This window comes from Ostrea edulis, chromosome 2 (assembly GCF_947568905.1).
Source record: "Ostrea edulis chromosome 2, xbOstEdul1.1, whole genome shotgun sequence".
Taxonomy (NCBI): domain Eukaryota; kingdom Metazoa; phylum Mollusca; class Bivalvia; order Ostreida; family Ostreidae; genus Ostrea; species Ostrea edulis.
The window spans coordinates 27,805,412-27,825,724 of record NC_079165.1 but is presented as its reverse complement, the minus strand read 5'-3'; the positions used below and the strand labels follow the sequence as shown (position 1 = coordinate 27,825,724).

Here is a 20,313-nt window from a genome sequence, read left to right as displayed (position 1 = left end):
AGCGATTAAAACCGGGATATGCACATTGGATTTGTAGTGGTCGAATAAATCTGGTTTAAAGACATATGATGCCTACAAAAATTTGTAAATGTTTTGATATCACTAGAAATTTCATATTTACCGCAAATCTTACGAAACCACCTTTTTTTTTTTCTACATTATTCAAAAATCTTCACTTAAAAAATCAATGGAAAACATTAGATCTAATGACCGATTTACTTGTTGTTAAAATAAAATAATAGGAAATCTCACGTAAACACAGCAAAATCATACTCCAGTAAATGCGTCCAAAACGTTGGATATCCAATAACCTTAATCAAAATCAGTGAATTTTCGTCATCTTTTACGCGTGTAGAAATATTGTAGTATTCAAACTGACAAAGGAAATCGGAAGTTGTCTTACGCGAAATACTAGCGATAAACTGTTTTGCGGCGATTGTTTTTTGCGACCAAGATAATCTTAAACAAATGCGATACATGTACATCAATGGACTGGTTCGCGGCGTAAAATATTCTTGACAACGCGTTTCTCACGAAAATTTCTCGAACGCGAATAAGAGTTTGTGTAACAGTATTTGCTGTCGTGTCGGAGGACAATAATAAAGATAGGAATCATCACATCCGGTAAAAATACAAAGAGGGACTTTCTTTTCCATACAATATACCTGTAGAAACAATATATTTATTGACACTAATAATAATAATAATATAAATAAGCAACATAAGAACAGAAAAATATATATCATTAATGTATGACGTAGACTACAACACTCGTAGCCTGGGTGTGTTCAGTGTGCACTTAGTTCATGGGGTTATCACAGAACAACAAAGGAAAAGAATCGCCGGAAAACCATCCGAACACATTCCAGAAGGCAAGTCCGGAGCGATCCCTTCAAAAGAATTTTCCTCAAGAACCTCAGTGATGCACAATTCGGTTTAACAATCATGATATAAAGTTTTAAGTTGTGAATTCAGAAACAGTGGTTATAAAAAAACACTAACAATGACAGAGGACGAATATAGAATTAACGTGTTTCTGGTGGGAAAAGTAAAATTTTCAGGTAGTAAAACAATTGATAATCAAATTGGGCATTGTAGTATGAAAGTGCAAAAACTATAAATAAATTAATTATAAAAAATAAAATGCGCAAAATCACCAGATCTGATATCTTTAAAGTATTTCCATAACATTTACTGAAAAAAATAGCACCGAGTATTTTCTTAGAAACAGAACGCTGTTTTCGGAAATGTCTATGCTTGCCAGGCAGGTTTTCCCGGACCAAGTTGCTTGGGTAGCGAATTCTCGTAGGGTTGAATGGCGTGTCTAACTTCCTCCTCCTTTTCCTCCTGTCGAATTTTCCTCCTCAAGGTGGCTTTACGGAGGAAGTAGGCTCCTGGTATGGAGGACAACAGAAGCAGAGACGCTGTGGTCCCCACAACGATTAAAGGAATAGTTGATGCTGTGAAGAGAGAAAAAACCCCACACATCTATCATCACAAGTCAATAACTTACCATTAGTAACGAAATCGTAGCAATATTTAGAAGCAATATAAGGGTACGTACACGAGTCATCTGTCGTAGACTGCTGGCTCTGAGAGGCACCATTGGTTCCATTACCGGAAGTCGTACTATCTGTGGAAACATCTGTGGTAGGGGCGCTTGTAGCAGAGGAGGTACTGGCGGAACTGTCCGTGCTAGTGACTGCAGTGGTAGTTGTAGCCTCGGTTGTGGTGGTGGTGTCGGCGATGGTGGTTGTAGTAGCCTCGGTTGTGGTTGTGGTGTCTAGGATGGTGGTGGTAGTTGTGGCCTCAGTTGTGGTAGTGGTGTCTGGGATGGTGGTTGTAGTAGCCTCGGTTGTGGTTGTGGTGTCTAGGATGGTAGTGGTAGTAGCCTCCGTTGTGGTAGTGGTGTCTGGGATGGTGGTGGTAGTAGCCTCGGTTGTGGTGGTGGTGTCTGGGATGGTGGTGGTGTCAGCCGCGGTTGTCGGTGCATCCGTGCCTTTCTTTTTTGGACTCGGTGTCGTAGTCGTGGTTGTAACACAATCAGGCGGTAAAGTAATTGAGGTCAAAGAGGGATCTGAAGGTCAAAGAGGAATTAATGACATTTCAATTTTGACATTTCTTGATTCAAAGCGGGAAAACCGATTGTTCGTGAAAGATAAACAACTGAATTCATGGCTAGCAGGCTGCTGAAAGTTGTAAATAATTAATGCTTAATTCAGGAAAACAGAACTAAAATTCTCTTTGTTGCAATTTTTTGGAAAAAATCATGTCATTGATTAGTGGAAAATTGCTTTACCTAATTTAACAGCAAGCGTGGGGATCATATTACAGAGGTAAGTAAAGTTATCGATATCATGCTGGTAGTAAGAATCTGGGTCACTAGCAATGGCGTACAATTCCGTCTTGTCGTAGCTGACTTCAGTGCCCACCCCTACAGAGAAAACCTCCACGCCATTCTGGTGAAGATTTTCGGCAGCCGCTCGTGTGTACAGAAGATTGTCCGACCTTCCATCGGTAAGAACCACCACTGTTTTATTAATGTCAGTGCGCATGCCACTGGATGGTGATGTCAGAAGATCGTACGAGTCATTCAACGCTAAATACGTCTTGGTACCTCCGCTTGTCGTTAGAGATTTCAGATTCAGCAGTGACGTCAGAACGTCAGATAGCGTTGTTAGATTGTTAAAATCATAAAGTATTGTGGAAACGCTGGAAAATGTCACAATGGAGATTTGTATATCGCTTGAACCAATCGTAAGGTATTCAGTGATGTCGTGTAGAAATTCTGCAGAGTAGTTTAAATCTGACTGAGAAAGACTGCCCGAGATGTCAATCACATACACAATATCTGTAATTATAATATTCACATTATTACAAAACATTTCCATAATTTAAATTTAATTCATTTCAATCGTGTAATTCATACGTATTTTTGACTCACAACATTATGAAAGCACAATATCTTTGCCGGTCATCATAAGTATGATTGAAATGTGTGCTCTGAAATCGCCACAAAAATGAAGGTCTATTTTTCTTTTGACAAGAAAATTATCAGAATACTGACAACAAAACAAAGTAATTTCACGGATTTCGGCTTAACAATTATCATTTCAAATCGAATACGCATTTAACACCAATACGCCTCAACATACACAGATCTGATCATAATTACTATTAATGAAGATAATCATTACAGACTCTATGAGACTGACCGTTCTGTATACAAAAGGTGATGGTCGACAGGAAGAGGATGACTAACACCCAAACCGTTCTAGTCATCTTTTCTGGGCTCTCCCACGGACACTTGTTTTTTCCCCTCCGTCCTCAATGAACCACCGCTTCAGGGAACCCAGTCCACGTCACGAATCTCTCCAACTCTGGGGGTGCTTTTGTTTTGCTGTCAGAAAATTTTCATATATTTTGAATTTAAAGAGAAAGCTTTGTGTCTATGTGTATCATATAACCGTTATTTTTTCCCGAGGAGACCAGGGAACAATGACCAGGGTACGCAATTATGATTATTAGGTTCTTGATTGAAGTTTGTTTACTTGTCACATAAGGATACTTAAGTTATTCAGAAGAAACATTTTCACACAATACAAACTAACAACAATCAACAGAGCATTCAGTGCTAAATCGGAATGACCAATATTAACTTCTTGAATAAACATTGAAATGTTGATTTGTGGGTCACTGCATCACGGAATCGGTAATGGTGTAATTATGGGAAATGTTACCCGGTAATCAAAAATATAATTTATGACTCCTCGTTCACGCTACAATAATATTAAGATTGAGGTCGATTGTTGTGCTTTGTTAAATAGCGAAGGTGTCAGACGAGCCTTTCAGTGGTTATAAGTTCTGGGGGCTTGAGTGTTTATGCAAAGGTTTGGAGGAGATAGTTAATAGACTTCTTCAGAATAAGAGTTGTTACAGGGATATTGAGTTTGTTCAAAGTAGCGTAATGACGTCGGAAGCACGGAGGGTAACAATTCGTAACGTGGAAATCGTCAGTGATCAATTGTCATGGCGATCATCGAAGTAGGGTCAAACAGACAAGACATAACTTGAAATCAAAGTAAATAAAAAGTACAAAAACTCGTATCAAAATAAGATTATACACAAAAAGATCCATATTTTATTTTCGATAGAATTTCAGAAAAAATTTTTACGATTAAGATCAAAATTTCAAACACTAATTCTTTGATAATTCTTCACATATATTTCTGAATAAGGAATATATATATATATATATATATATATATATATATATATATATATATATATATATATATATGTTATAAAACTGGCATTCTTACTCCGGGCATAGTTGCACTTAGTTGAGCAAAAGACAGAAGCAATTTTTGTTATCTTAGTCGTAAGATTTTTTGTGCGAAAATGGCCACAGAATATTAGTAAAGTCTCAGGATTTTGTTGAATTAATTCTGTCTGTACAGCGAAATTTCAACTTTATAAAATGCTATTTTCTAAATCTTCTATATGCAATTATTTAGTTTTCTTCTGTATGAGGACATTTCAAATTTTATCTAAGTGAGCAGTTTGACGTATTCTTTTTTCAACAGCACACTTCCAAATTTTACATTTATAAGTATCTAAGAATTAATGTAAATCCAATTTCCCATTTCCCATTGTAAAGCACCCTTTGTTGTCATCTTCCGTCTCTTGAGATTTGCTATCCTTTGAACACATTTTTGCATTCGTTTTCTACCTCCCCTCCCCGACAGATGGTGCGTTGTGAAAGTTCGGATCACGCAAACACTACTCTACTTTTCAACAGCATCTTTTTTCTCTCGCTGAATATATGTACACTATCTTTTTTGCAAAGCAAACACAGCCTAATCTATCAGGATATTGACGAGTTAATCAATATGATTAACAAGTTTAATATTGTGCAAGTAAAGACATTTAAAGACGCTAATTCAGAGACAAATCTATAATCATATTTTGAAGAAAAAAGAAATACTTCATAAAGTTAACCTTTTTTAAATTAATGTATTTATCACCGAGTAGAATAATTTATCCATAACAATATATGGAAAAAAAAAATGCAGTATCTGAAAGAATACAAATTAACTTTATAATTTTTTCACTGAAATTGCAAAACTACACATTGATTTCATTTCAAATAGATCATGTATAAGTTAAAAAAAGTACAAAACCAGAAATAAAATAGAATTTAAAAAAGTTACCTGTGTGTCATATGTCCAAGGTTTGAGTATGCCGGAATTTAAAACAACTCCTGTTCTGGAACACTTGCAATTGTCTGTGACGCAAATTTTGTTTTGTAAAGTCTCTTTTAGAACTTGGAAGACGAAAACTTTTAAAATTGGTCAATACGGCAAAGCTCCGTAGAAAGTTTTCTTCAAAGAAACACTGCAATGTCACGCAGATGTATCGGCATTTAATTTAATTGACTTAGAGGTATTTTCCTCTGTTCTTCCGCGGTTTTTCTTTCATTATAATTTTGTGCTCTTTATTTTGTAAATCGACTTTATTCTTTTAAATTATGAATAGCAAAGTTGAAAAGTCAAGTGTGTTTATGATCGAAGAGAAATTAACGTTAGATCGCAATTCATTATTTTTCGAAATATAGCAAAATGCAATTTAGATATGTACTTAGCACAAAGCTGTCAGAAACATGGAGGGCAATATGTGGGAACAGCTTTCTGTTTTTGAGTGTTTGTGATTATCGCATTGAAACTTACTCAAAACGTAAAACACCGTATCATGGAATTTAGGGTTTGGTGTTTAAAATATGTTTTATATTTACAAGTCCAGCTCAAATAAAGCCAAAAATATTTTCTGCCATAATGAATGAGAGATTAAGTGTCATTTTTGATACACAGTTTGCATTCAAGGCTGTTTTAGACTATTTGTTTGACAAGGAATAATTAACGAAGCTACTGCAAAAAGTAACACATTATTTTTGTGTTTTTGTAAAAAGCTTAGGATAAAATAGGTAGGAACGTATATTTCTTAACGAAGCATATATTACATGTTAAACACAATCAGTTGTGAGGATTTTTTAGTTGTCACGAGGGTTTGATGCAGGGGGAATCACTCTCCCCACACCTACTTGTAGTCTTAATGCATGTACACTTGGAATTTTGTGTGTACTTATAGAAATAAGGGAAAATCTAAATGTGGACAAAACGAAATTAAAAAAGGGACTATAGTTGGTAATATGACAATGCATTGATTGATATTTCAGAAGATCTTGGTGTTAATTTGAATTTCAATGATAAACACAAAACAAAAAGCGTCAAGGTCTGAGAATTACATCCGGGGATCGAGTTCATGTAGATTTTTGTAAAAAAGATTTGATGTATTCAAAAAAAAAAAAAAAAAAAAAAAAAAAAAAAAAAATAGAAAGAAGAAAAAAAAGAAAGAAAGAAAAAAGAATAATAATACTGTAGCTATGATGATCTTTTACGAATGTGGACGCACATAACTGCATTTTAACAGCAAATATAGAATCTCGAATTACTGGGGGCAGTCGCACAAAGTTAACACTATATGAATGTCCAAGTTAATGGCCTGTTAACATTCAGTTAAAGTTAATTAACCGTGCAACTGGGTCATGGTTGTAATTGAAAAAGACGAATATAATTGTATTTTTGAAAAGCACATACCTAGAAATGCTAGAAGTGTGCTATTCAAAATAAGTTACTTGTTGGTTGTCGTAAAAGATTTAATATTTCAGATTTGGATATACATGTATATATGTAATTGTGATCATAATATAAACGGAAAACATTTTTCTAAAAGTGATTCAGGAAGGAAATTTTGTTTGAGACTTCACCAAAGTGGTGTTATTTGTATGAGTTTTTGAAGATGGATTTGTCCAAGTTCATCATGTCTTAATTACAGCAAATCTGATTAATTACACCCGTATTTAATGAAACCACGACTAAAGAAACATGTGTATTCAACACAGTAGATAATGTCATTTTATCTTTACATGAAAAATAATATGATATTCCAAGAAATAAAAAAACCTCGTACATTACGTTAACGGACAGAAATAGAAAATGCATATTAATTTAATTAGTCTGTCCATTTTAGAATGGTCTTAGAGAAATTTGTCTAAAGAAACACAGAAACCTTTCATTTTTAAGCTTATTCAAATGCTATCAGCTGAAAATGTCACCGAATTGGGTAAATTGGGACAATATCTGTAAAGAAGAATAATACATCATCAGAATGGCTGACTTTCTACAGAAACGTGAATGTCAGCAATACATGTATATTCCTTTTAAATCTAATTGCTTAGCTGGGTAGCTCAGTAGGTTAATGTGTAGACTGCTGATCTTTAGATCGTGGATTCGAGTCTAGCAGGGATTTTAATTTTTTACAGATTACTTTCTACTAAGACTACATTTTTGCACTAAATGAAGTAAATTTGAAAGTTTCAAAGTAATATACACTGTAGTCCATATTCTCCATCTATATCATATTTCTCTGGTGTGTTATTCATCTTAACAGTGCTCCAGTACAAAAACAGATTAGGAGGCCATCCTCAAGCTAACAACCTTTATAAAGAATGCTGGCGTAAAGCATCGCAGCTCTTGTCCTTATGAAAGGTGAAGATAACGAACAGCGATCCATCTCATAACTCCTATAAGCAATACAAAATAGAGAGTTGGGCAAACACGGACCCCTGGACATACCAGAGGCGGGATCAGGTGCCTAGGAGAAGTAAGCATCCCCTGTCGACCGGTCACACCCGCCGTGAGCCCAATATCTTGATTAAGTAAACGGAGCAATCCGCAGTTAAAAAATCAGTGCGTATAGAACTGCCTAACAACCGATATGAAACACGTCAGACAGCATTTGACCAAAAGATAGGTTCTCGTGTAATTTATTTCTTATATGAATAAGTTACATGTATGTCATCACATCCCTGGGTGATGGAATTTGTAACAATACTGTTTAGAATTTAGCCACATTGTGCAGTGAAACAGAAAATAGATATGTAAGTGTCATTAAATCAGAGAAAAACTGTTTAAAAAACAGCATTTCAAAGACACGCCTTACCGTACGTTAAGTACAGCGGTTATACGTCATCAAACATTTTAACGTATATCAGAATTGTTTCCATTAGTCTTTGTGAATGTCTCACTAAAATCACACAAGCTGTACCAACAGTGACATTGTAAAACAATTTCACAGATTAAAATACTATTTTATTAACAAATGAATTTGGATAATGAGAAATCACGTATAATTACCACGACGTGTTCTTCATTCATACAAAGTTTCAATGTAATCCGTCAAACATTGTGAAGAAAAAATAGCATCAATCTGAATTTGTCCAGTCAATCTATTTTAAGCAACAGTGACCTTGCTGTTTATCTACATAGATAGATAGAAAAAGTGCATCATGTAGTCATTAAACTCAATTTACAGATGACGACATTCTCACCAAGTTACCATACTGTTCATCAAAATGGAAAAATTGATATCTCGATCTACATGTCACTGCGACGTTTGATAAAGTTTGGATGATAACAGACAAAACTAAAGGAAGAGTGATATTTTGAAGAGAGCTGTCTACAGACGCTCTGACGGACGCACACAACGCATTCGTTCCTTGTAAGGATGAAAACAGATCACACTTCTATGGCTTTATCGTTTGATTTTGGTGTGCAGTCTGGTGGTTTTTTTAAAAGTACATTAACTCGCAACAGTGGTGGATCCAAAAAAACTTTCAAAGGGGGTAGGTGGATGCAACCCAAGTTTGTACCTTTTCCGTCAAAGAAAAGGGGGAGTGGGTTGAAGACTCCAAAATGATCCTTTTAAAAAATCAACCAAGGGAGAGGAGTTGCAATCTCGGAGACCCCTTTCACCTCTAGATCCGCCTATGCTCAAAGCATAATTTTGTATCTTACATGATCTACAGTATTGCATGATTAACTATCCCAATAATATCTATATCTTGTATGCTATAAATATTGAACATCACACGAGTAGCATTGTTTGGACCAGCAGATCCATCTGAGCAATTATACAAGTAATGCCTCATGACAGTCCTAGACACCATCAGCTGTTGCTGAGTCCTCAGGCGCGTCCGTTTACAAAGTTCTGAGTCAAGGCCAGTCTCTGAATGTAAGCGGACTTCGTTTCCTCTTTTGAACTGGATGTACCCGGTTCCTTTGTACTAGATTTACCCAGTTCATCGTGACAGAAGAATACTTTAGAGGTTCCCAACGGGGCCTCCCCATATACCTCAACAGCCCTCATCACTCGCTTGTCCTTATCGGCATTGCTCTTGACATACTTGTAGGCGAAAACGAGGGTGGCTAGAAGGATGATGGTTCCTATGATGGCGCCAATGATGACAAGTAGGAGAGAATCATCTAACATAAAAAAAAGAGAAAATTATGGAAATTAATTTTAATTGAAATCCATGACGCAGGATGTCGCTGTATAAAAGATAGATCTTCGCTAGTCAAGTGTGCGATTCGCTTACTGTAAGCTAACTCTAAGCTTATGTGTCTGGGAAACTGTACATGTTTATTGAATTTTTCTCATTCAGATGTTTATCATAATAATCATCATGTATTATATTAAACGCTTGACTGACATAGATTATGTAATAGGTAATTTACACTATGATAATGATAGATAACTTGTACTTTAAACATGTCACATCTCCCTTTCTTTCAAGAACATAAATTTTCAATTACCAACAGATAATGAAAACAACAAAATGTTTGACTAGTCATTTGAAATACTAAATTCAAAATGTAAAAAATATTTAACACTTTAACAGTTAATAGTATTGATCACCAAGGAATCCTCCCGAATAAACTGGAATGCTCTTTCTGAGCCACTATAATAAATTCACATTCACAATTTCATAAATGCACATAATCCTATTTGTCACGAAACCTTAATGGCTACTTTACTTCAAGCCCAGGTTTTGTTTTCATCGGATTTGGTATCACTTCACATCTGGATCCTGATTCCATGGGTCTTGATTGCACGGTGCTTGGAATACATCTTCTCGGCTGCAGGTCTTCCCCCTTTGATTTCTCTAGATGAGGACTGCCAGGATTGAGTGTTTGTGTTCCTTTTCCTTCATCAGGATTCTTCGGCTGTACGGTACATTCCCTGCGGTACAGTTTGAGGTCAAAGTCTTCCTTTATGGTCACATCTTCATGAACTGATTTAGTAGATTTTAAGTCACGTCTGTTCCTGCGGTACTTTTTACCATTGCTCGTTTCAGCAACATACGAACGAGGAGTTTCATGTTTTTCCACAACAGATCCATGCATCCATTTTTCGTTGTGCTTGATCATCACGTTTTCTCCTTGAACTAATGGTTTCAAGTCAGATGCTGGGACATATCGATCAATTTCCTTTTCTGCTTAGCCTAACGAGTAATGAGGCCCTCTCTGACGAATTCTGCATTCTGTGGTTTCAACAGAGTTGATGATACAGGTAATTTCGTTTTGAGTCTCCTAGCTAAGAATAGCTGAGCTGGTGATAATCCAAGTTCTTCCAGGGGAGTATTCCGATAATCCAAAATAGTAAGGTAAGATGAACTTGCTTATATAGATGGTTTGATATACAAAGATTTACGACTAGTGCTACCGCAAGCCTGTCGCAAAAAGATGTTGGAGAGAACTCATGAATCTCATCTAGGCATTGTAAAATGCAAAGCTATGGCACGTGGAGTTATGTTTTGGCCTTCCATGGGAAGCCACATTGAAGACAGCATTTCCAAACGCAGCATTTGTGCTTGTCAGCATAGAAAAAATCCAAGTGAAAGCCTTATCCCTCATAAAGTCCCAGACCAACCTTGGTCAAAAACAGCCATGGACTTGTTTGAATTCTGTGGAAACTAGTATCTCATATCAGTGGACTGTTATTCGAAATGGCCAGAGATAGCAAAACTAGATCAGCCTACATCCAACTGTGTGATTCAACACCTTAGGAGCCAATTTGCAAGATATGGTATTCCAGATGAAGCCATTTCATATAATGGACCTCGATTCGCCAGTGCTGAATTCCGGAAATTCACAAAGGAATACGAATTCCGTCATGTCACATCAAGCCCTCACTATCCACAATCCAATGGACAAGTGGAGCGTATGGTCCAAACAATAAAACACTTGCTTTAAAAAGCAAATGATCCAGCACCTAGTCCAGTTGAACTGCTGTCCACAGTAAGTAGAACTGGCAACGGTGCGGATTCCCGAGATAGATTGGGTAGGAATTTGGCGAGATATTGAATGATACAACTGAAAGATAACTTGTACTTTAAATATGTCACAACTTACTTTAAGCTTTCTCTGCGTTTAATCTAAACTTTCTTTAAGTTTTCTTTAAGTTTACTCTAAGCTTACTCTAAATTTACTCTAAGCTTATTCTAAGCTTTCTCTAAGTGTACTCTAAACTTACTATAAGCTTACTCCAAGCTTACTTTAAGTGAATCGGACACTTGGCTTGCGAATATGAAAAGATACAGCGGAAAACGTAATTCGTGGTATCATTTCATGATCTTAGACAATTAGTTTATGCGCTTAGAGATTTTGAGGACTTGCTCCCGTTAAAAGAATTGCCAGCAAACACTATACTTTAAAATGAAGTATTGTAACAATTTTGGGAGCACGTTCCTGTAGCTTAGATCAGCTGTTACAAAATGCGCGTGATAATATCCTATCCTCCGACATCCAACATGCTTTCAATAAATCGCGTGAATGATGGCGTTGACAACATTCATTAAAGCTTGCCAATGGTTGATTTACGGTTTAAATAGTTCCTCTCTAATGAACTGTCTATATAGATATTGTGACAGATGATACAGGCCTTTAGATGTTCGTAAACGTTTACTTCCACACAAATTAGGTGTTTTCTAAAATGACGACGATCATGAATTCGCAAAAAGGCAGTGCCAGTAATTGTAGACATGAAATAGTGATTGCTATCACGACGATGTAGATTATCTCCTTAAATATATATTTAGTATGGAATGAAATTTTGTTTAACATCATAATTAATCTAAAACACAAAATCAATTTTAATACTGTTATGATTGCTTCGTATGTTCCGGCAATTCATAATGATTATGAAACTACGAATGTTATGATATTAATAATAATGGAATTTATATAGCGCCATGCATGTGTATGTAAAACAGATTCCTCTACTTTAAGGTGCTTTACAAGGGTAAGAAGAGGTATGTAACAATAAAACACAATTAAATGAAATTAAATGACAGAATGACATAAGATCTTATATCTGTAAAATTATAAAAATAAAACACTGTAATTAAGATTGGTAGCTAAAATGTCGGACTACATTATAAGTACATAAACCGGCTATAGATTTACATATCATTCTAGAAATATATGAAAGGAGAAAAGATTAAATAACTTTTTCAGAATAATGTTTTGAAATCATACGAATGAGGACAACTTTTCAATCTGTTTAAAGGAAATTGGAACTGTCACATATTGATTATGTCAAGTTAACCTTGTCAAAATTTGACACCGTCAATGCAGAGCTCGTCCGAATTCCCTACCTATCAATTGTCTAGAGTCGGTGAATGAATCCTGGCCGTTTGTTGACAAGATAGCTATCAGCATTTGCCTGCACTTTAGCAAGCACTATTGATAAGACAAATCATGGCCCCAACAACATGACACTTTTAAACTTACACAGTTTTAAAAATAAGATCTAAAAGATCCAATCTTTAAAATTTCTTATCCCTATGTTTAAATCTGTGATTGATACGCTTTATCTGTCGAGATCTTTAAATTAAGTGAACCTGTGGATTACGCAATGATTTGAAACATTATAAAATATACATATAGTTAGGCAGAATGATTCTCTATTGACTTACAACAGCGGTTTACTTTTATACATTTGTACATGTTCCTTCTGGTTTTAGATTTTATCTTTCTTACTTGATCTTGCCCGAGTCTAGAGATAAAAAGCCAGTTACTTTGTAACGTTCCGTGAGAGATGTTGTTTAGATTGTTCATTCATAACAAACAATTTTCAGAAAAGCTGGATGCCACTTTAAATGAATCCCTTTTTTGATATACTCCAATTCATCTTGCAAATTCAATTCATCTCTGAAACTCTAGGCTTTTTATTAGATAAAAGCTTTGATGATAAATGCGCACTTATCGTGTTATGTAATTAGGCCGCGTTGTAATCGCGGACGTACATCATCCCAAATTGGTGTGTGTTATGCGGTATGTGGTAGTGTCTCTGTATGCGGAGACGCAGAGGACTATGAGTAGTATATGGTGCAAGGTGAAAATAATGAACAGTGATCAATCTCATAACTCCTATAAGCAATACAAAATAGATAGTTGGACACACCAGAGGTGGGATCAGGTGCCTAGGAGGAGTAAGCATCCCCTGTTGACCGGTCACACCCGCCGTGAGCCTCATATCCTGATCAGGTAAACGGAGTTATCCGCAGTCAAAATCAGTGTGCCAAGAACGGCTTAACAATCGGTATGAAACACGTCAGACAGCATTTGACCCAATGCGAGGTTGTATTGACGAACAAGATCGTAGACTGTTGAAATCCCTGTACCATTAACTTGTTTGTCAGTAGCTTACCTCGATTTAAAAACTGACTATACCCAGAACAAGCTCTTGCATATCGAATATGATAATGATAAGTGATAATGGAATATTGCTACATAAATATGGGAAGTTGACGATGGAGAAGCTGAAATCATCCCGTTTGTCATACAGTTGAGTTGTCAGTTTGCCAATCTCCGTATCAATGTATGATTATTTCACCCTTCCGTATTTGGAGCGCTGTCTTACCTTTCGTAGGGTAGACGGCCTGTGTCGTCGTGGTTTCCGTCACAGCATTAGGATCAGGACAATTTAGTATCGGGCTCGTTTCAGCCGTGGAGTCTAAAACAAACATAACCCATAAAAGTTTGAAATGATCTTCAAGCTAAATTTTTTTATCGGTACATATAATGTCTCAACATCCACATTTTCATATCCCCTCCCCCCCCCCCCCCCCCCCCGGTCCGATCAATGCCTAACTTCATAATCGCATGCAGGAAAATGTTTCACTTTAATCGCCACATTTCCTCATACTAAGAAGTGAATTTAAGAAACAATATGAAACAACATCAATGATTCTAGAGATTAATATACAACTCGAAGGATAATATTAACAATAACCTAGACTCCCAATTAAATACGACGTATTACATCAATTTTGGAAATGTGCAAAAAAAAAACATTCACAAAAATCCCGCAGAAATATAAACCTTAATTCCGCAGAAACGCATGTACAGTTTGAACTGACTGTGCTCTTGCACGGCCTTTAAGAAGTTCTCAGGAATTATATTGCTCTATAAAATCAGGACTCATTAGCGACTTTTGTATTAATTATGAGGATATGCATACAATTACTCAAATTAAAAATCTGTGCAACCTAGTATATTAGCGACAGCTGTCTCTTCTCCTGCCGATGATCTTGACCTTCATTACTGAACCTTACAATATTTTCTATCACGTGATTATTGTCAACAAGTATTCCTTTGTTTTACTTATTTAATTTTCTGTCTTATTAACATTGTCTACATGACGTTGAATCTGCATGATATTCACATTATCCGTTCAAAGTAAGACCCTTCTAATAATAGAAAAGTTTTTCCTCAAGTGACCTTGAAACTTACGTAAATCGCTCATTTCGTTCACAACCCATCCTATTTAGATTAACAAGCTCTAGATTTAAAGCAAAATATGTTAGCAATGCAGTAACCTTAACCCTAGACTACCAGCAAGCTATATGTCACGTGAGCTTTCATTTTGTTTGGGAATCTTATTTAGTAAAGGTCAGAGTTTAACTTTATACTCATTTGGCCCTATTTAAATGACCTCAAGGCAGTTCCCGGACTCTCAGGTTTTGTAAAATGAAAGGTTTGGCCTTGACAAGTACACTTTCCTACCGTAGCTGTGAATTTGTGGCTCTCTGAGAAAACATTACGACAGATTCGAAAGATGATGATCCACCCTTATAAAAACCTTCGATTTTACGGCACGGAGAAAATTTCCAGCAAGCTACAGATTTGCAGCTATTGTAGCTAGTAATCTAGGTCTTAGAGATGGAATAGAGTGACGAAATTTCGCATTTCAGATATTCTATAGATACCTATTATCTGTGGAATCCCCCCCCCAACAAAATGTGTAAAAATTGTCATAAGCATATTCTTCTCACGGGGGCAATCACTTATGACCTTGACATTAATCAGTGAAGCTCACATAGCATACTCTTTAAAGCTTACTCGTATATATTTGTTGTTCGTCCTTTACTTGGCTCTCAACTTACAATTCACAGTGCTAATCATGCCGCTAAGCATTAATAATCATGCTGCCAATCATTAATCACGCTGCTTATCATTAATCATGCCGCTAAGCATTAATAATCGTGCTGCCAATCATTAATCACACTGCTAATCATTAATCACACTGCTAATCAATAATCATGCTGTCAATCATTAATCACACTGCTAATCATTAATCACACTGCTCATCATTAATCACACTGCTCATCATTAATCACACTGCTCATCATTAATCACACTGCTCATCATTAATCACACTGCTAATCATTAATCACACTGCTAATCATTAATCATGCCGCTAATCATTAATAATCACGCTGCTAATCATTAATCACGCTGCTTATCATTAATCACACTGCTAATCATTAATCATACTGCTAATCATTAATCACACTACTAATCATTAATCATGCTGCTCTTCATGCCGCAGAGTAACAGGTAGATGGGCATATTAGAAGTTTTAATATAATTCTATTCCACCCCTCCCCCTAGCCTCCAAAACTCCTAGGACAACGATTTCACAAATTCTATACACAGATCATTTCTTGAATATAAAATATGCTAGACATCTTCGCAAGCCAAGGGTTTTCGGTTCACTCCCCCCCCCCCCCCCCCCGACCATCAGTGATGGACGATCTTGAATTGCACGATATTAACATACAAAGATCTACATGTATATGAACATTAGTTCAAGAACAGTGTTCCATGCATGCAAATTCATTTAAAACAAGAGGTCCATTGACTTGAATGGTCATATACGAGTATCACAAAACGTTCAGTTAGATTTTTTTATGATGAGGATGGCAGAGTCTTGCATATATAAAAACCCTAGAACAGGGTACATTGTACCTACAGTATCTTAAGATCTAAAGCGATAGTCCCGGGGTGCCGACAGTATCTTTTGATCTAAAGCGATGGTCACTTTTAATAATAGTCTACTACAAAATCGTGGCCTGGGGAAGTATTACTAACCTATTTTTAAAAATGGATATTCTTGATCTTCGCCGAATGACCAGATGGAGATCAGGACACACTTTCTTGTTATAAATAACATCTGTGTTAATGTGTCCAAGGCAAAGACAACAAGTTAATTCAAGGTCATAGCAAACTACCGTCAAAGTAAATTTGGAGACACTTATGGATTTTCACCATTCGTCTATTACAGCTATTGAGGCTCAGAGAAATGTTTTTATCTATACATAGAATACTGAACACACAGGTTGTGTTTGATTTGATCAGTACTAAGGTTATTCATCCAAGGTCAAATGTATCTTTTTCAAAAGAAACTCTAATTTTGTAATGGAAAGACATTGGGCAGTAGAGCTTTGCAGAAACCTTGTTATCCTGTTTTGTGTCATGATTATATATTCAAGGGCATTTACCCAAGGTCAAGGTCACTCAGAGCTAGTGACTCAGATACACATTTCTGCCTTTTTCTCAACAATGACCTTGATCTGACGTGTTTCATACCAATCGTTAGGCCAATCTTGACTACGGATTACACCGTTTACCTTATCAAGATATAGTGCTCATGATGGGAGTCATTGGTCAACATGGGATGCTTACTCCTCCTAGGCACCTGATCCTACCCCTGGTATATTCAAGAATGCGTGTTTGCCCTACTCTTAATTTTGTACTCTTTATAGGAGTTATGAGATTTATTACTGTTCGTTGTTTTAACTTTTTCATAGAAGTAAGCGAACCCTGCTGTTATACACCTTTTTCCTCAAATTAAAATATGTCCACCGTAGTATCTACTTATATGTCAATATGGAGGATAAAAAAGAGAAACACCTAGTATTGAATTATCGAACCATTTCGATTCCCACCAAATTAACACTCCTAAAGTGCATTGTCAGTTACGCTGTCCTTTTATGAGAATAAGTCAGAATAAGTTCCACAATATACAAAATCAAGTTTGGTCCATCAACATACTGGTTGCGTCCCTTTGCGAACTATGAACAGGGAAATATATCAGTCAAATATTTGACAAAGATCTTTTCAAGAAACGAAGAGATATTATTTAATGAAAACTTGAACTTTCATAAAAGTCCGGAAAACCCTTCAACATCATACAAGAAAGTGACCACACATAAGATTCGGATATACACATAAATACCTTGCAACTTACCTAATACCCATTATATTCGTCACATAAGATTCAGATATACATGAATTAAACATCGTACAACTTACCCAATATATTCGTCACGTTTGGAACGACGTTACAGCTGTATCGAAAGTCACTGACATAAAATACCCTAGACTCGTCTGTAGTAACTTTAAGTAATAAGGCTTGATCAGCACTAGTCAATGAATCTAGACCGACTACTACAAACTGCGTGTTGTAACCTGTTGTCAAATCCTCAGCTGCCCACTCGGTGAGGACCGGAACTGCAGTTCCCTGCATAACAATAAGAACAATGAACTTGGAAGCATTAGTTCGAGATTCCGTCATGGTTGTCGTCCTTACGAAGTCCAAAACCTCGTTTGATTTTGACACATCGTGAGTCCTGTTGATGGATTTGAGTGCAAGCAGAGAGTTCAGGATCCCTACTTTGGAGGAGTGGGAGGTGAATGTAAAATGTTGTGTGGGAAGTTCAGAGTAGGAGAGAGCTGCCACTAAAGCGTGCGTCTGACCAATGGTGAGACGATCTGTGACACTGTACATAAAGTCCACCGCATTGGACAAATCAGCATCTGACATCATCAAAGGCGTGTTCAAAATGAAAACGAGGTCTGAAAAATGTTTGAAATAATCGAGATAATATACATGAAATGAAATGAAATTTTGTATGATGTGACTGAAATATTCTTTTCTGGATTATAAACGTTGTATGTTGTAGAATCTACTACGTAGTCTAGTATGAACTCATATGCTGTTTCTTTTTTAAAAATGGAAACACTAAGGACATAGAGTTGACACTAGTTTCCAAGGTAAAAACATACACACTTACCTAACTCTGTACCGGCTTCCTCTGACGACATAAAGAGCAGGAGGAACAAGACGATTCTCATTATGTTTCCTCAATTGTCCAAGATTTATCAAGATTGGTCATTCTTCCTCCGCTGATTGCCCACCGTCATTCAACGTCCTGTGTTTGTTTATAGCAAAACACACAGCATGTCATTCAATAAAATGCCATTTTATGTCTTTGAATAGAATCATGCCACACTCCATTTCGCTTTTGTCTTTCTCCACTGAACACGAGAAGACTTTAATGAGATAGGTTTGGGCGTGGATAGGAATGTACATAGACACACGGCACCTAACACAGAAATTTAAACAAAGTATTGCATAATTTCAAAATATAGGGCTCACGGTGGGCGTGACCGGTCAACAGAAGATGCTTACTAGGTACCCCGATCCTACTTCTGGTGTGTCCAGGGGTCCGCGTTTTTCATTCTCTCTATTTTGTATTCTTGATAGGAGTTATGAGACTGATCACTGTTCGTTATCTTTACTTTTCATTGACCACTGCTCATTATCTTCACCTTTTCATCGTTTACTTTATTTTTGATTTTCATATGAATTGTGAAATGGCGTCCGACAAGACCTTTCCGTGGGTACCAACATTTTTTACCCTTGACGTTGGAGTTTGACCTACTTTTGAAAGATTTAACCTTGCTAAGAACTTTTGAACAGTAAGTGCTAGAGCTTTGATATTTCACACGAGTATTTCTTATGACAAGTCCTTTCCGTGGGGAACAAAAATGTTTGACCCTGTGACCTTGAAGTTTGACCTACTTAAAAAAATTGACATTCGTCATAACTTCTAAATATGAGAGCTTTCATATATTGCATACGAGCATTTCTTGTGACAAGATCTTTCTACTGGTACCAAGATATTTGTCCTTGTGACATTGGCCATCTTTAGAATTGGCCATTATCGGGGGCATTTGTGTTTCACAAACACATCTTGTTTCATTTTGAGTTGACATTAGTTCTGTAAATTTGATAACACTAGGTCTTAGGGATTAATAACTGTCCAGGTAATCTTTTCTTTTATAAGTTAATGTTTTACATTCTAAAATAAAATGAAACTCGTCAGCAATTTGAGCATTGTTATATAGTGTACACAGTCTTTCACAAAGTGGTATCCCATGTCATCCCCCTATCTCCACTAGTAGACGATCGAGGATTTGCAGTACGAAGTTTTAAAAAATATATTTCTGAATTTCAGAGATATTTTCAATACTAATTTTTTGTTTAAATTTTTTTTTATCACTGGATCATTTTTGTATAAATTGATCTTATAATGTTTGTTTAATCACAGAAGTTATCCATTTAACATTTACATTGTGACCTTGTTCGTACCATACATGTATATTTGACACACCACTCGTATTAAAAATATTCTGTATACAATGCAACCATGGACTTGTTAAAATTATATCACAGTACATTTGTACAATTTCATTTTCTGGGTTTGACCCACTATGATATCATTCTGCAGTATACCGAAATGTATAGATGGAAGCGACCTGTTTCACCATAGACCATGTACGCTGGCGTGGAACTTTAAATTAAATACAGGTTTATAAAATTTCAAATGTTTAAACGTTTAACAATATCAAGGTTTTCATAGTCTCATACTTCAGAATCGTATAGTAATACTGGTACTACAAGTTTGAAAAAAGATGAAACTGGCAGTCAACTGGTAAAAATTGTCTACTTTTTCTAATGATTCCATACATGGCTTATTGTTCTTCACATAAGTGTTTTTGTATTTTAGAGAAAGAACCTGTGCGAGGAAATACGATGCCTATTTGAATTTTTAAACATTTTCTGTAACTATGTTATTGTAGTAAAAATTTGGTTTTTAACAGAAGACTCTTTAAATATACTAGGGTCTTTGTTTTGTCAACATTTACTTTCAACTTCCATTGTGAACGGTATTTCTGAAACTCATTCAGTGCATGCTGTAATTCACCAGCAGATTCAGGC

At 36.1% G+C, this 20,313-nt stretch overlaps 2 protein-coding genes across 2 annotated transcripts; both read right to left on the bottom strand.

The window, feature by feature from the left end:
* Positions 1 to 666: 666 nt before the first annotated feature.
* Positions 667 to 5,356, bottom strand: LOC125682057 (serine-rich adhesin for platelets-like). Its single transcript, XM_048922437.2, has 5 exons — positions 5,214 to 5,356; positions 3,216 to 3,400; positions 2,300 to 2,851; positions 1,565 to 2,077; positions 667 to 1,460 (listed from the first exon to the last, which is right to left on the bottom strand). The coding sequence occupies exons 2-5, from the start codon at positions 3,280 to 3,282 to the stop codon at positions 1,252 to 1,254; spliced, it is 1,341 nt and encodes a 446-aa protein (XP_048778394.1). The 5' UTR covers positions 3,283 to 3,400; positions 5,214 to 5,356; the 3' UTR covers positions 667 to 1,251.
* A 2,844-nt stretch (positions 5,357 to 8,200) lies between these two features.
* On the bottom strand, positions 8,201 to 18,531 carry LOC125680567 (collagen alpha-1(XIV) chain-like). The gene is made up of 4 exons (XM_048920252.2): positions 18,323 to 18,531; positions 17,562 to 18,104; positions 13,825 to 13,917; positions 8,201 to 9,383 (listed from the first exon to the last, which is right to left on the bottom strand). Exons 1-4 carry the CDS (start codon positions 18,381 to 18,383, stop codon positions 9,085 to 9,087), a joined length of 996 nt encoding a protein of 331 aa, XP_048776209.1. The 5' UTR covers positions 18,384 to 18,531; the 3' UTR covers positions 8,201 to 9,084.
* Between the last annotated feature and the right edge of the window lie 1,782 nt (positions 18,532 to 20,313).

Coding starts and splice junctions, on each gene's coding strand:
- LOC125682057 (XM_048922437.2), bottom strand. CDS start 3,282: ATGACTAGAACGGTTTGGGTGTTAGTCATCCTCTTCCTGTCGACCATC. Junction 2,852..3,215: donor CACCTTTTGTATACAGAACG/GTCAGTCTCATA, acceptor TTATAATTACAG/ATATTGTGTATGTGATTGAC. Junction 2,078..2,299: donor CACGCTTGCTGTTAAATTAG/GTAAAGCAATTT, acceptor TTTGACCTTCAG/ATCCCTCTTTGACCTCAATT.
- LOC125680567 (XM_048920252.2), bottom strand. CDS start 18,383: ATGAGAATCGTCTTGTTCCTCCTGCTCTTTATGTCGTCAGAGGAAGCC. Junction 18,105..18,322: donor GGAAGCCGGTACAGAGTTAG/GTAAGTGTGTAT, acceptor AACATTTTTCAG/ACCTCGTTTTCATTTTGAAC. Junction 13,918..17,561: donor AAACGTGACGAATATATTGG/GTAAGTTGTACG, acceptor TGTTTGTTTTAG/ACTCCACGGCTGAAACGAGC.